Source organism: Chamaea fasciata, unplaced genomic scaffold (assembly GCF_029207755.1).
Source record: "Chamaea fasciata isolate MVZ Bird 193981 ecotype frontalis unplaced genomic scaffold, bChaFas1.0.hap1 SCAF_5, whole genome shotgun sequence".
Taxonomy (NCBI): Eukaryota; Metazoa; Chordata; class Aves; order Passeriformes; family Sylviidae; genus Chamaea; species Chamaea fasciata.
In genome coordinates this window covers 68,903,119-68,920,296 of record NW_027094090.1, presented here as the reverse complement: position 1 = coordinate 68,920,296, position 17,178 = coordinate 68,903,119, and the positions used below count along the sequence as shown (strand labels likewise).

The window sequence follows — 17,178 nt, the reverse complement described above, 5'->3', positions numbered from 1 at the left end:
CAAGAAAATCCTGGTTTTTTCCACCTTTGTATAGTCTGACCAGCCTGATAGCTGGTCCATCCTAATGAAAAAAAAATTCTGTTCCTTGTAGCTCTTACTTTGTGCAGAAACGTTGAGAATGAAAGCACAACTACAACTTGTCCTCCTCAGGCATTTGAACTGCACTCACTTGCAAAGTTTTGGAGGATGAAAGGAGTCTCTCTGAAGAAGAGGACTGTTACCCACAAGCACAGCAGTGAAGATGGCGAGGCAGAACAAGATTCTCAGCTTGAAGAAGAGAGCAGAAGTGATGAAAGTCTTTTCACTGGAAAGCGACACCACCTCTGGTACAACCCTCCAGAGTGGCCTTTCTCAGGCCATAAGGGATCTCACAGAAGGTAGGACAACTCACTTTTCTAAGGTCAGAGCAGACCTGCAAGCTTTGCCAGATGAAAACAGAGCACGAAGAAGCACAGAATGCTTGGCAAATGTGTGTTTTCTGGCAGCAACATAATTCTGGTTATCAAGCGAAAGCAAACAAACATAATACCAACCAAGGAGGATCAGACCACGCTTCTAATAGTCAAGACAAGTGAGTAGATTTTTCCCTGGTTCATTTAAATTTGAAGGTAGAAGTCAAAAGTTAAGTTTTGAATATAATGCCTTGAGGATGTAACATAAAGCTCACAGAATGTGACAGTCCCTCTGCAAATATAAGTTAATTGCCCAGTGCCAATGGATTTATTGCCTTACAACACTTTACAGCTGAACCACTGTGTCCTTAAAGCACCCAGACCTCAGCCAGACTCTCAGATTTGGATGTTCTCTCAAAAAATATTCCGTTCCCTTGTTGGCCCAAACATACCCCAGTTTTCGGCATTCATTTTTGCAAGGGTGTCAGAAAAAAACCCCTGAGGCCTTGACCACCACTAACAACCACAGCGCCATGTGAATCAACACCTCTTTGCACAGATGAAATTAAATGTCACGCCTTTTTTCATACAGGTTTAATGAGATCTTGTGTCCGACCACACTTAGCTGTGTTGGAAGCACAAGACCCACCCGAACCATTGAATCCAAGAGGTATCACCCAAAGAAAAATGGGACACAAGAAGAATAGGTTACAACCCCACTGAGAAGCTGGATGGTATCACTTTGAGTGCCCTTGAGAGAGCCACACAGTACAACATGTTATCCCAACCCAGAGCAGCAGACAGGGGAGTGGGCAGCCCTTGGGGGAGAGAGAAAAGGTCAGGAACAAGCTAAGGATACCCAGCTGGGTGATGAGGAAAATAGTGACCTCAGTGCTGGAAAAAAACCTTACATAATCTCCCCAGTGAAATAGTATCAGACACAGGGTAAATGAAAAGGTATTGATTTAACTTCTGCCAGCTAACAGCTTGTCAGGCCAAGGCCATGTATTATTTTCTTTGAATAGGTTTCCTGCCTCAAAACACTTGCAGTATTTTCTTTGCAGTATGATAGCAACACTACAATGTACCATTGCCACATATTGGAAGGCCAGTGCTGTATGCACAGGACTTCCATCAATTATTTGGGACCCTCCCATTACTTAAGCTTCTGGGAAAACTGCAGAGGGGTTTTTCTGAGCTGCTTGTGGTTCATTTTTGATTGGCCATAATATTCACCACGGTTATCGTGACAACCTTTAACAAGACAACGTTTGGAAATACTCTTTCCAAGGGCTGTGACCTTGGATGGCTGTGCAGCCCCTGAGGCCATTGCTGGGTCTGAAGCTGCACAGATATGAGTGACTTCATCTACAGATCACTGGAGACTCCATTTCTCTTGCCAGTCACTTTTCAGTGAGTGGAAACACACACTTGTCCTGGAAGCATCGCTGTGGAGCTCTGAGGGTTACAAACCTTTGCAGGACCGCAGCGAGAAAGGTCAAAGAAAACCACCCCAAACAGATCCCTGCAGCAGCGTGGTGGAGACACCCTTACCTACTCGAAGCTCTTGTCCAAAGACTGTTTTCTCTCCCAGGGCAGAGCAGTTCCACCTCCCGTAGCGAAACTGGTACTGGCACTCATTGATTCCCATCTGTGCCCCTTCCCCGATCACAATGATGGCATCAGGGCGGCTCTGGCAGATCGCTCGCTGCCGAGGGGCCAGGCCTGGGATTTTGTTGCAGATTATGTTAGCTCCTAAAGCCACCACGGATGACAAAGCTCTGAAGAAGAAAGCAGAAAGACACGTTATAACCAAATTGGGGTGACCAGGTGCTGCTGTGTGGCTGGCTGTGCAAAAGGGGAGGGGTTGGAGGTCGAGTTCCTGTAGTTACGCCGGCTTGGCGCAATGCCTCTGGTCTGGTATAGCAGCCTGGAAATCTTGCAGTAATTCCTGATCCCATTTGTGCCAGAAAAAACGAAGAAACGGAATTTTGGCACTTCTGTTCCCAGTCCTACAGAGAGACGTCAGCTTGCGAGATGTGGAAAGAAAGACTTACTTAAAATCAAAAAATAGTGATAAGCCGTCATCCACAAATCTCTGAAACTCGTGTCTGCTTTGAATGCAGGTTCAGACATAGTGTTTTAGTTACTGCAGCCAGTTCATCCACCCTTCATTTGAAACTGCTAAGCACAATTTAGAAAATGACACTAGCAACACTCTTGCCCATTATTATGCTCAGGGTATTAAATGATTAATGAAGTTCACTAGCATAACTGTGCTTTTAGATCTGGCAATCATCATGGAGCACATAGGAGTGATCCTTAATATGTGCCATCCCGACTAGAAACATTTGCAGTTCTCATTCTTCAAGTATATTTTCAGAATTCGTGATGAAGTTTGCATATAACTTGCACCTGCCATATGTTTTCACTTGAGCACGTTTATTTTTCATTTTTCAGCTCACTTTTCAACATCTACACAGGTTCATTTTTCAACATCTTTACAGCCTACATTTTAAATGGTTATATTTGGGAAAAAATAGGACAACGTGGGTGCACATTCAGTGATGCCTTGTGAGCCTTCTTCCCACCTTGAACACCAGCCTAAGCCTTTGACCTCAGTGTTAAAAATTTCCCACTGGAAATGCTCCCCTTGGGGAAATGCTGACTTATCAAAATTAAAGAATTAGATAGGAATTTGTCAACTTCATCACAAGGCAACTGCAAAATTACATAAATGCTGCGTTTCAATGAAATCAGAGTGCCTAATTTCGTCATTTCAATAAGATACAGTAAAACCAGAGCAAGGAGGGTGAAACTGAGAACCCTGGCCAAAATGAAATATTGCTATTCCTGTGGAATGGAAATTCCGTGATGATCCACTCTGCCTTTAATGGGTATTTTTGCATCTTTTCCAAAGTTAACAATCCATGAGAAATTCACCACTTGTGGTTTTTTATTTATGGTGGTGGAGGGGGGTTATGGATATAGAAATGAGGTATCACACAGAGCGTGCATGCCCTGTTGTTCTGCCTACTAAACAGAAGTAAGAACAAAAGGTAGTTGCAGTCTGACCACTCTCAGTGTTGGAGCAGGAGTTCTCAGACCTGCAGCTTTAATTTGTGTTCCTCTGGGTGCTGGGAGCAACAAAGCTGGAGCATCAGCTGGAACCAGAGAGTCCCTGAGACCCCACGCAGGTTTTGAGCTAAGGGTTGGTGGTTTTTTTGGGGGTTTTTTTGGGGTTTTTTGTTGTTGTTTTTTTGTTTTGTTTTGTTTTTGTTTTTCTTTTTTTCTGGCAAAAAGTATTTCTCCACTTTAAAATTAAAAAAAAAAAATAAAAAGTGATGTCTTTAAATAAGGACTTTCCAAGAGACGTGATAATCTTAAAAAAGTATTATGTTTGATAGAGGGATAAGATTCTCTTTACAGTGGCCTATGACCTTTATGCTATGGCTTCAAAAGCTAATGAAAAGCACAGAAGAAAGTATCAATACTTTCTTTTTTTTTTTTTTTTTTTAATCAGACACTTTTCAATACGGAAAAGTAAAAGTGTTATTTCCTTTGAAAGGTCATGGAGCTTTCCTCTCTCTGACTTCATCCACTTTTCACACAAAGTAGGATGGACAATTGCAGTAAAACACAAAGGAAAACATTTTTCCTTGACAGATAATGTGTCAAATTCAGACACACTCTTGGATAATACCAAAATGCTGTGCCCCATTCCCTCCCCCCGGCTTTGCCCAGTTCCCTGGGACAGACCAGGTGCCTGCAACACCTTCCCACCTGGTAACCCATTTCACTGCTGCTTCAGACTGCGACCCTTCCAGGAAAATCTAACCCTGAGGAAATCCGGGGCTGACTCCTAGGGAAGAGACACGCACAAGGCATTCCAAGTTCCATTTGATGCTTGGCACATGCACAAGACACACAGTTCTGGTCTTGTAGCTGCCTGACAGTCATCAAGTTACCGAGGCTATGCCACCAATTTACTAGCAAAAAACTACCTCTAAAAATTGTTTTTATGTTGTATAAATACTTTTTTAAAAATTAAAAAAAACTGATCAAAACTTTGCCATAACTTCCTGACATTTTTTTTTTTAAAACTGGTGGGCTTCCACAGTTTCCACTAACTATTCTCAAGTTCAGCAGCAAAAACCTTACGACTTTCAAAACAAAGCAAGAATTGGCCACAGCATCTAAATGTATAATTTTCAGTTAAGTTGCTTCCTTCATACACGTCACTGCTGTCTCATAATTAGGTTAAAGAGTGTATTCTTTGGTCTCCCATTGTTTTTTGGAGCGGGCCTTGGTCAAAGTATTTTAATACAGTGGGTTGGTTTATTCATCCAGAAAATAAGCATGACCATATCTGCTTCAGGAGGTATTGTGAGGGTGTCATAATTATTGTGTGCTTGTGAAGTGTATTATAACAATTAAACTGCAATTATTGGGGGTGGAAGGGGTCTTAGTTCTTCTGTTATTACTTCCAGAAAGTTCCCCCTCTCTGGCCTGAACTTACCAGCATATTCCCTCAGACTTGTTTAGCCTACTTTTAAACTGTTACAGTGCCAAAAGAAATGCTGAATCATGAAACTGAGGTTTTGGAAAACTTTATTTTTTATTAAAGAAATGCACCCAACAGCATTTCAAGCTTCCTCTCCTCTATTTCTTGTGGCGTCCCTCAGTTTGTGCATCCATCACACATTTGGGAGGGTTGTGCTGTGCTCCTGCCCCTTGGCAGGTTGAAGGCTACATTATTTTTTTCTTTTAAAGATGGAGATTGTTTCGCTTTATTAGCTGTCAAAAGGCAGATCCCCCATGCCACATTTTGGCATCTTCTCCCATCTAATCTTTCTTTGTGGTTCAGATTGCCTTGATTCTTATCACCGGAAACTCCTGAGTGTGGCATTTTGTTCAGATTTCTGAAGCAGTTTGCTGTAATTGCAACCATCCTGCACCACGACAATCTCCACGCTGCTCAGTGTTCTGCTGGGTCATCCACATGGGCTATCCAGTTAAACATCATCCACGTGGCTTATCCAGATTAACAGAGCTAGTGGAATAATGACACATTTCCTAAGGAATTGGCATTAGTGTCTGGCATATGGAGAGCTTTCACATTTCTTCACGCCTATGCCATTAATCCAAGGGAAACACCAGCACTGAAATTGAGCAATATCTATAAACAGAGTCACCCCCAAATTTAAAAAACAACAACAACAAAACTCCTAAAAAAACCCAACAACCGAAAAAACCACAGGAAAAACTCAAAAAACCCAACAAAAACAACAAACAGACCAAAAAACACACACAAACAAAAAAAAAAACACGCCTCGGATCTGGGCTTGGATAGGACCTTGCAGTTCAAACTTCCATCAAGTTAAACCTGATGAAGCTGATTTTGTACGGCTTGGTTTCTGCATAAGAATCCTGAAACATCAGGGTTTTTATTTTTTGAAAAAATAACAAAAAACTAGGACTGTGTCACAGCAAGCAGAAATTCATGGCAGGGGGAGACAGCTTGTTATAAGTTTTAGCTTATTTTCTGAAACAATGCTTGCTAACTTATGCAAAGATGATGATGAATCCTGTCAGAAAAAGAGAAATTTCTCCCTCCAAATGTATTTCCTGTTACAGTTGTATCTCCTCTGTAGGACCTAAGCAACTCCAGCTTCCCTTTTCACACAGTGAAATGAAAATTATTATTCTAAGCGAATCATAAAAGTAAAGGTCTTTGAAATGCTTCAGAAATTAAACACCAAGGCCACTTGAGTTTTATGAACTGTTTGTTGGAAGAGAAATACACTCTTCATTGCTGATTGGCTTGAGTCTCCATTTTATATTTGCAAAATCAAGCATTCATTTAATTTGAGCATGAAACATTTTATTGACCTCAAATGTTGTCATGTCCTTGCAACTTCTGATCAATTTTACATATGAGAAGGACTTAATGTGAACTAGAGTGTACAGAGTCTTTGCAGGGGTGGAAAATATATAAAGTAAATCCTTATAATGGACAGGTGTACAAGCGTATGAGAAGAAAAAAAAATCTAAATTTTATTCTTCTTAAAAGAATCTGAATTTTGATAAAATTATGAAACAGAACTGTCTGCTTATAGATGAAGAATAGTAACTAGCCAATCTCTGGAGTTGTCCCCACGCTCCTGCACAGGCACGGATGTGTACCCTGATCTCTCCAAGTAGCTTAATATACCATGCTGACAAACACATGACGAAAGATGCAAAGTAAGAAATTAAACCAACAACACATTGCACACAGATGAAACACTTAATCGATCTGATTTTAACCTTTTGGCTAATAAAACCGAACATTGCTTTTAAAATCCTCTGCCAATCTACACTCCCTGGGCAAATTACATTTTATTGGAGCCCAGAAAGAAGTTCTGGGCTTCAAGAAGTTCTCCTCCTCCAGCACCCTCCCTGACTTGCATTCCTGGCTGCGCAACAGCACTTCCCCACCCAGCCAGCCTCACTGCAAGCCCTTGGAGAGGCAGCCACAGAGTCACTGTGATCCCTCCCCAGCTCTGCTTCTTGATATTCACCTGAACCTGCTGCTGGGCACGGGGTTTGTTTTCAGCAAGGAATGAAGGGATTTAGCCACATGAACCCTGTCAACAGCAGGGGAGCTGTGCAGCTTTTTGGCACGCTGCACCGAAAACTTGCCCCACCATCTCTGACAAAAAAAAAAAAAAAAATTAAAAAAAAAAATCCACATAGTGGGTTCTTTGTTAGCAGGAACCACCGAGGTATTTTGTGGTGACACTGCGACACATCTGAAACCCTACACCACTACCAAATGGTTGACTTAATTAAGAATTCCTAAGTAAATATTTTGAGTGCGTATCAGTTGCAGAAATTGGCAGGAGCGTCCCGGGCTCTGAATGCCATCTGCATATGTTTAGGCTTTCAGTTTTGTTTTCCACCCTGGCTTTGGGAAACCGTTGTTCAGCACATATGTTATTGAAGCAGAAATCCAGTCAAGGCTGCGTGGCACAGCCCTGTGCTGCTCTCCCCTCTGCTGGGGCTCTGGACCTGGGGGCTGCGCACAGCAATGCGCTCGTTCCCACCAAACGAAAGGCAGAGATTTCTTTGAGTGTCCCAAAAAGTGCCTGATATCCCACGCAGTGTGCTCGCTGGCGTGGTCAGGAATGGAAGTGGTGGGACAGGTGAGCTGAGGGAAGACTCACACAATGGCAGAGCGTGCCTCGGGCTAAATGCCTGCTTGAGAGAGGAGTGGGGGCATGGCCCCCATCCCTCTGTGCCGCAGTGATGGGGGAACACCAGCAAAGCCTTGGAGCACACCCTCCCCTACCTGCCAGCTGGGATGGCTGCTATGAAGCCAGCAGTGAATCATGAGGCTCCAGGAGAAGGAGGGGAGGCATTGCCTGGGATGCCATTCACAGATCAGCACCAGCCTCCTGCAAATTCCTACTGTTCACTGAGCAAGAGAAATCTGATTTTGACACATATCTTATTTGCTGTATGACTGGTCCACTGCAATAATTTTTAATAATGTTTTGGTGAGGCAACACTTGGTATGTAACAGCAGGATGTCTTGAAGAGTGTTACATCTGTAGTTTACCTGTATTCAACTTTTTTACGCCAAAGAAAGGCTCATGGAGAACAGAAATGCCTCACAGGCCTCAAGTGTCCTATTGTAAAGGCCATACTAGCAAATTTACATTTCCATTTTCGCTGGACATTCATTGCCCTCCAGAATTTTCATGGCAAACTACAGTATAATGAGGATTTTCTTTCTTGTCTCAAATCACTTTACTCTAGGGGCATCTTGTTATACGGTGGAAAACACATCCTGTGGATATAAAAATTCATAAAAATAAAACCGGGTGTTAAAATATCTGAAGTGTGGCAAATAAAGATTCCAAAGGAATTTGTGTTTCAAGAAGTGTTTGGTTTGCTAAACCAGAGAAAACTGATAGGGCAGCGTTGGAAAGCTGCAGGAAGGCAGCAATTCTAGCATTCTCCTGGGAAATTCATGGAAAGCTGGAATACTCCTGCTTTGGTCCTGCCAGTGGTGAAGGTGGTGACATACATGGTGTAATTGAACTTATCTGAATAAGCTTAATGAAAAATGGTGTTGATATAAAATTATTTGATTCCTTTCACAAACAGAACTTTATCAGATTCAGAAATCAAACCGAAACACTTTTGTTCCGCACGGATTTTTTTCTTTTGTCTCTATAAAACACCATTAGCAGGACCTACCAGTCCAATTCTGCAAACATGCACATGCCTTGCCTTGCAGAGAACCAAGCAGCTTCCACCCTCAGTAACAACAAAGTCCATCCCTCAATGCCCAGATGCCCCTTAAGCACTCACAGCTGGTGCTGATGTCCAGCACCACCTTCAACCCCATTTCTGGCTCCCTTTAGCACTAGAATTTGCCTTCAACCCCATTTCTGGCTCTCTTTAGCACTAGAATTTGCCTTCAACCCCATTTCTGGCTCCCTTTAGCACTAGAATTTGCCTTCAACCCCATTTCTGGCTCCCTTTAGCACTCGAGAGAGCAACACTGATATCTGACAGGGAGGCACAGAGCTGTTTGCTGAGCAGCATCCCACCACTGTGGAAAGCAAAGTTACCTTGCAGAGTAACTGGGGTGGGATATCGCAGTTCTCCTGGCACGGAATGCAACTTTGAGATACCAAAATGGCTGGAAGAGGCAACTCACAGATTTTCCGTGTCTGTGCAGAAAGAGTTCAGCATCATAGGAAATATTTCAGTACCATAGGTAAACAAAAAATTTCACACTTCTATATGTAAGGTCCACGGTTTTGTCATGTTTTTCATATAGTAAATAAGAACAAATAAGCTTTCTCCAATCACATATGACATATATATGACAAAGATATGGGCATTTTCCAAGCTTTATCAATTCCAAGCCTTAATTAAACTGAAATGCATATTTTGGCTCTGACCAAAGTTTAGCAGTCTGTTCTGTCTGGGGAACGGATTAAGAGGAAGAAAGAAACAGGTAGTCTTCAGGCAAAGTCCAAGATTTATCCAGACCATACCCTGATTAATTCGTGAGATGTGATGACAGCCTGTCACAGTCCTACCACAGATGTCCTGCACAGAAGCAGCTATCTGCTGGTTAGCTCATTCTAAAATACCAGGTATGCATTGTGACTTTAAAATCTTAAAGGTGGACTGTTACTGGAATCTGTCTTAAAATATTTGCTTCATGATCTTTTTCATTAAACATTTATGAAAGACCTTGAATTTTTTTTTTTTTTTTTTTTTGCTTGGCATGCATAGGGCTTTCATGGATGTGATAGAAAAATTGGAAGAGGAAAGCATGTAATAATGGGGCTACAGGAAAGGAAGACTCTTCCTCCTCTAAATGAAGTCAGCTGGCTTTACTGCTGTCGTGGTTCAGATAGGAACTCATTTTTGCTAGTCAGGATCTGAGCAACTAACGAGAATAAATTCTGAAAACCTACTGGTGAGCCACTATTTTGCAGAATTTGGTCTTTTGTGTTAAAATGTTGAGCCTCCATTGCAGTGTCTGTTAATCTGTATGCAGCTCTGAGGTACACCTGAAAAGCCACACAAAATCGTCTCGGATGTTCTTTTATTATTAAGGTGGAGAGGCCACATTGACCCTTCCCACAATGTCCATTTCAGACTAAATGACCACTGAAGGCTGCTATTTCTGCACAGATATATGACCACAAAACAAGACTTTCTGGTCTTAAATTAGCAGCAGAGGAGAAAAAAATTAAATTCTCTTTGTCAGTGACATTGAATTTTTATCCACTGAATACCCCACTATGATGAGCCATGATTTATTTCTTTTATTCCTTCCCTCACCACTGTTTTCATGGTGGTAAATCTTTCCTAAGGCCATAAAAAATCAGGATATGGAATTAAGTAACATCCACGAACAAAATTAAAGCAAAAAAAAACCCCACAGGCTTGGTGCTGTCAGGTTTACTTACTGGCTCCTACACCTGGAACGGGAGCATTGCTCAAACCAGCAGCAGGCTGCGTTGTTCTCATCTGCTCTAAATACCTCACTTCAGGCAAGACCATTGCCAGGGGGGACAAGGAGCAGAATGAGTTCTTCTGATGTTTCTCTACAGCTGTTGAAGCTTTGGGATGACAGGAGGGCAGCTCTTCCTGCTCTGGTGGGCAGCAGGTGAGGAAGTGAGTGTGAGGACTGGGGTGGGACCAGGCAGAACACTGGTGCCTTGACATAGCCCCAGCTTGGTTGTGAAGCTTTGAGCCCTTGTGTTTTTCCTTCTCTCTTACCCACTTTCACCTTTCCCTCAAACTACAGTAGCTGGGGGACACTCATTCATAGTGAACACACTCCATTGTTCTCAAGGTGTGGGAAAAACTGGAGAAGAAAAACAAAGTCCCAGAAGCAGAAACCGTGGACCTCTCCAGGATTAGCATGAACAGGTAAGAATGAGGAAAACTGTGGGGACCTCAAAAAAATTTTAATATTTCATTTCAGAGTTTATTCCTTCCCAGGAGAACTGCAATATCCCACCAGGCATGGGGGGTGTGTCTGCATGAGGCCGGGTGGTGGTGCAGACCTCCCTCTGTCTGAGACAGGGGTTGAATGTACAACCACTCTCCAGCTCCAGCTCCAAGGACAGGAGGGAGGAGGCACCTCCCGCATCTCCTTGAAAAGAAACAGATGCTGCTCTGCTCCTCAGAACCATGGAATGGTTTGAGTTGGAAGGGACCTCAAAGCCCATCCAATCTCCCACCCTGCCATGGGAAGGGACGCCTTCCACTATCCCAGGTTGCTCCAAGCCCCATCCAACCTGGCCTGGGACACTTCCAGGGATGAGGCAGCCACAGCTTCTCTGGAAAACCTGTGCCAGTCCCTCACTTTCCACTGGAGCAAGTTGCTCAGACTGGCACAGGCTGATTGCCTGGGTACGTGTTCTGCTCCCAGGACAGGTTTGGCAGCCAGGAAGTTGTGCTAGGGCTGGACAGGCAACTTGAAATGAGCTCTCTGGGCTGGCTGCCACTTCAAACAAAAGTGCCCTGAAAGTCCCTTTTAGCCTGCATAGCTCAGCTAAGCTCTTGCATAAACCTTGATTTAGGAAGGAAAATGCTTTTATGACCACCTTACTAAAGACATGAGATCCATCACAGATCTCAAGGTGCTAGATCCCTTTGGCTGACACCTTTTGTGTTTTCCTGGTCACGTAGTTCTGTTTGCTCCCATGGAAAATTCGTTGTTTAGCTGCAAGTCAGCGCGCCAGAATATATCACTGTACAAAGGCTTCATGCTAGCCACCAGAACCCAAAATAAATTAAGAAGGTAGAGGTTTTACACTAAGGAAGTTGCCTAAGAAATGCAGAGTGCAGAAATGCTACACTCGGTAGGTTTTATATACTTTAAATAATAGTTATGGAAAAGAAAAAGAAAATAAATGTGACGTATTTTTAAGCAAATGGCACTTGGAAATATTTTTTTTTTAATATTCTCTTAGGGCGTGTTAACTAGTTTTGTCTCTTGTTTTCTGAGTCTGTTCCCTGATGAGAAAATTATTTGCAGCCTTTCTTGTACCATCGCACCAGCTGTAAGCAAAACTGCTTGGCACTTCCATGGAGCAGGCCTGCATTCCCTGCACCCAGCAAAACTCCCACTAGCTATTGGTGATCACAAAAAGAGAAATTCTGATCCATCAGATAGACAGTTTATGGTCAGCTCCTTACAAGAATTATCCTACTGAAGTTATGAGACAGTTGGTCTGCTTGAGATTATTCATGCTGGTTAGACACGGAAATGTGATTTGATCACCAGTCTGATCGGACCTTCAAACCTGCACCTGAAAGTTGGATATTACTATAAAATAGCTGCAGTCTGAGAAAGTCTCAAGTGTGGAAACAAAGGGGGAAACCCCTCAGAAATTGAGGAATATAAAAGTTTATTTCCTATGCAGATTTCCAAGCGTCTAAAGCATGTTGGCTTTCTGTGAACAAAAACTCTCTGAACTGTCAGCAGTGGCACAAAATAATGTGACACCAAACAGGGATATCCATGGATTTCTAAGGTTTCTTTCAGCTACTTATTTCAAAATTTTAATTCTGAGTGATACAAGAGGCCTGGTAAACCACGCAGCAACTTTTCTAGTTCCCTGGCTTGTTGAGTCTATTCTAGGTGTTCAGAAGGATTAGCGAAAGTAATTTGGAGTTGTTTTTCTAGAGGGAGTTTCTAAATTTGGTATGCAGCCATAAAAATCGTGCATCTGTGTTATTATCCTAGTGGCCCGTGCTGGGTGTGTCCTTGGTGTTTTGCAAATCACTATAAGCTTGTGAAAGCAGCTGGATGGAATACTTCTCCTTCTAAAATCCCCTCTCTAAAGATCCTGCACACTCTGCCAGTCATACACATGCAGGCATTTGCCTGCTTTTTTGTTAGGTGACGTACTGACCCCAATTCAGCTGCTTCTTGCCTTCAAACTGAAGATGCTGTTGGCTGTGGGCGTCTTGAATTTCTTTTTCTTCCAGTTCTCTTTCTGAATTCAATAATTTGGAAAAAAAAAATCCCTTTATGGTCATGCAATCCAAAGAATGAAGAGATTTAAAGAGCTAAGTGATAAGGGTGGTTTGGGATTCACAGCTGAGCCTGCAGAGGTGGTACTAAAACAGCTCTACCAAAGTGAGTTGTGTGCAATCTATAGGGGCTCCAGGCAGCTTGTGACACAAACATGTCACCCAGTGAGCACCCAAAGCAGGTTAAGCCTGGCTTAATAGCTACATCTGAGCCACAGTCTAGTCTTCATCTTCCGTCAGCCCCACACTCACAGAAATCTCCTTTCACTGCTAACAAATACTCTCATTTTTCTTCCTCATGCTACCGTTCTTTTGCCACTGATCTTTTTAACTTTTTACCCTTGGGTAAAACAGAAATTGATGGAGAAGTGCTAGCTTTCCATCTGAATTACATTTATCTGCTCCATAGAAGAAAAGCTAACAGCAGCATCAGGGACTATTAGGAAGCTGAGAGATTATCAAAGTTCCCTAAAACTCTATGATTTAAATATCTTTTAAGCACTGTGGCATACTCAGAGGATGAGTTTGTGTTAAAAGGGTTGTGGTCAATAGGCAAGGACATTCATGGGCATTCTCTAAGATGTGAAGTCTGCAAGTTGCCCCTCAGTTCCCCCAGTGGTGACCTCGACGATGTGACATGCCTTTGTACACGGTGTGAGGCATGGGGCACACCTGCCTTTGGGCACTACAGCAGAACTCCTGCACCAAGGGGACCCAAAAGCACACGCCAAGGCATGTCAGGCTGGCAGCTGTGCATGCACAACTGGCCCCCGTGTGCTCACATGGAAAGGTTCCTGTTGGGAGAGCAGGAGCCCATGGATGCTGGGGACTGAACGAGCTGCATTCCCCCGAGAGAGCTTGGTGGGAAAGCAGCGTGGTGAGGACATCTGTGTGTGATGGGAAGGCACAGGGTCCACAGAAGGAAGCAAACTGGACAGTAAGTGACTTTGGGGAGACAGCAGTCCATCCACTTTCCCTGGGCGGGATCAGCTACACCTTTCCCACTCCTGACGGGCATTTTATACATTTATAAATCATCCTAACTAAATTTTCCCTAAAAGGGTGGCTGGGCACTGAACAAGCTCCCCAGGGAATGGTCATGGCTCCAAGGCTGACAGAACTGAGAGTGCATTTGAACACTCAGGCACAGGGTAAGATTCTTGAGGTTCTCCTGTGCAGGGCGAGGAGCTGGACTTGATGACCTCTGTGGGTCCCTTCCAACTCAGAATATTCCAGTGTTTCTGTTCTATGATTCTATGAAATTTCTGCAATTAAAGCCCAGGGCTTCTTCTCTGATACTCAACGGGAACAGAATATTTTGTCCCCAGAGGCCTTGCACTGTCCTTTACGTTGTTTATAAATCTGCAGCGCAAAACATCCCTCATTTAAATTTTCCTCTCATGCAAGAGACCTCTGATCATTTGTATCCCCCTTTTCAATGTTCCCTCCCACTGGTTCAAGCTCTTCTGCTTGGACAAGAAGATAAACCACACATCATGACTCCAATTACACTCCCCTCTTCTCCTCTCAGGGATACCAAAACAAGGTAACTGCTTTTGCCATTCCTTGCTTTCAGCTCCACTTCGTAACATAGAGTTGAGACCTAAAGTGGCTCTTTAATCCTCATTCTACAGTGAATTACCACGGCTTCTGACTTCTTCAGCTCCGGCATGCACTGCATTGCAGCTGGGTAAAACAGGCCTAAAAGAATTTTGACTCCTCGTTAGTGGAACAGTAGCAGTTGAGCAATTAGTGCCCGGTTATGAGCACTCCCTTGATTTGCTGCATCTGACTTCGAGAACATGGGGCAGATGGAGGGAAAGTATGGTTAAAAGCATAGAAAAACAATTTGCTTAGATTGTGCTTCATATTTACATTAGAGGTTTTACTGTCTGAGACAGGTCAAGTAAAACTATCCTCACTAGGTACCTAAAATACACAAAGGTTGTGTTTTAAAAGCACCTGTTTTAGGAGTCTTAAAAAAAACGCATATATTGCCTCCCGCTGATATGCAGCCTGAATAAATCTACGCCAACTTTTGGTGCAGGATTGAGTGGAATTAGAGTAAAGGAATCAATTTTCCCAATAAATAGTAGCCAAAGTAGGCTTGACATGCTTTGGTTTCATTGTACTTCTGAGAATCAGAGCAACTGCTCAGGAGAGTGAGAATTGCTCCAGCTAGAGGTTTGTGAACTAAGAGGATGGGGTGGCACCACTTCCAGCCTTACCAAGTTGTTCTCTTGTGTCTCAACAAAGCCAGAGAAATTTTTCTTGTAAGGAACTACACGTGTTGGTGAAAAGGTGTCTTTTAGCTGCACCCTTAAATACTACCACCCTTTGTTTAATTTCTAGGCCAGTCTGTACATTCAAGGGATCCTAGGAGTTAAGATTTACGGTTCAAATCATGTTATGCCTCTGAATTTTCTGTAAATCATGGATTTTCTATAAAGTATGGATGACATAAAAGTTTCTATCCAGTAACACTTCTAACACTTCTAGAATTAAGCCAGTGTTCACATATTTTTTGTCCAACTTCTGAGCATTTCACCCCTACTAAAAATCAAAGTGCCTGATTTTATTGGATTGCCTTTGCATTATGCCATTAACATGAATCATTAAACTCCAGTTTCTCTACCTCACACATAAAGCATTTGTGCCAAGTTTTCCTAGCATAGCCTATATGATCCAAGATGAAAGTTTACTGCCATGGAGGAACAAACATGCAGCATGGGAAAGACATTACTATTAAAAAAAACAACAAAAACTGAGTGGAAGCTGAAAGCTCAGAGTAACTTTGAGAGCTGGGTTTTGGTTTCTTTGGATCTTTAATCCCCAGAATGGCTCCATCTTTTTTCTTTTTTTTTTTTTTTTGTCCAAATTGTTCACCCTGGTCTAATGACCATTGAACAGTCTGGCAGGCACTACACATGAGATAGGATTAGGAGGTCATGGGTTCAGTCCGTGAGCAGGACCACTCACCCCTCTCACAAATCTACTCAGTTGACAGACAATTCTTTGTGATGAGTTGGCCACCCATTTGGAGGGTCAACAGAATTCTCACTTATTTTGAAAATTTGACCATGAGACACACACTGCTTTTCTGTGTGGGGAAGCCCACCCCACAGACAGGGAAAAAAAAAATCCCAGTTCATGCTGTTCAAAATCCATCTTCCCAAGGCTCTTCCTAGGCCGGCCAGTGTTGTCCAAGCTGAGTGCTTTTATTCTGTCTTCCAGTGTGCTCTCAAAAATACTTACAGAATGCTAAAAATCTTCATTTTAAAGGAAAAACTAGCTGCACTAATGGAACAACATATGTATTTGTTCAGTTACTTTAATGAAGAGAATGGTTCGCATGCTTTCAGGAAAAAAAGAATTATAAATAATACCTTAATGCCATGTCTTAAAGTATGCTTTAGAACTCTCCTAAGCATCTTGTTTGTTATGTTTCAAAACTTTCTGTCACCAGAAAGGGAAAAAAAAAATCAACAGCATTCCTTCTGTCTTACAGAGAGATGAGAGTAAGAAAATCGCCCCTTTGGGGGTTTTTTGTTTGGTGTTGGGAAAACTATAACTTCATGAAGGATCTGATAACTAACCCATATGGTGCATGATCCTGATAATACAATCCAAACATCACAAACCAACTCCCAAAAGCTAACAAGAATCAGCGTCTTTGTTGTAGAACAAACAACGAGATTTCATGCTAACCCCAAATCCAGTTCCTCTGGAGATACCAAATGCCTAATTCACAATGAAAATAGATGGTGATGGACGATGACGCATGTCCTGCAGTTTGTTGTTGCCTCCCACAGATGAAACAGGGGGCTTGATCTCTTGTGGTGTTAAAAATCCTCTGGCATTTTTTGGAATCAAAGAACTGATGGAAAATCAGATAATTAAACTTGCCTGCGTGGAATCCCTGGAAGTATTAACTGTATGTTGTATTCTTCTGTTCTTTCTGTTTAAACAGGTTTTTCTGCATTTTTTCTGTATATAAACCATCCAAGCTTTTATATTTTGGGGGCAAGAAACCTGCTGATTACTTAAGTAAAAGGGCTTAAGTAAAGGGCTGATATTTTCCAGTTCAGATTCAAATGATTCAGCCTAGAAGTTTAGACATGATATCTAACTCTACGGCCCAAGAGGACAATCCACGAATGTAAAATTGAGCACACATGTCAGAGACCTGCAACTGTCTGGGGACTCATTTGGGGGACACAAA

The 17,178-nt window shown here is 42.6% G+C and overlaps 1 protein-coding gene across 2 annotated transcripts in view; it reads right to left on the bottom strand.

The window, feature by feature from the left end:
• WNT7B (Wnt family member 7B) overlaps window positions 1-17,178 on the bottom strand; it is a 94,793-nt gene that overhangs the window by 40,131 nt on the left and 37,484 nt on the right. For both annotated transcript variants that reach the window (XM_066184324.1, XM_066184323.1), the window contains exon 2: window positions 1,947-2,173. In XM_066184324.1, coding sequence (XP_066040421.1) covers window positions 1,947-2,173 — 227 coding nt within the window. The remainder of the gene's footprint in view (window positions 1-1,946; window positions 2,174-17,178) is intronic.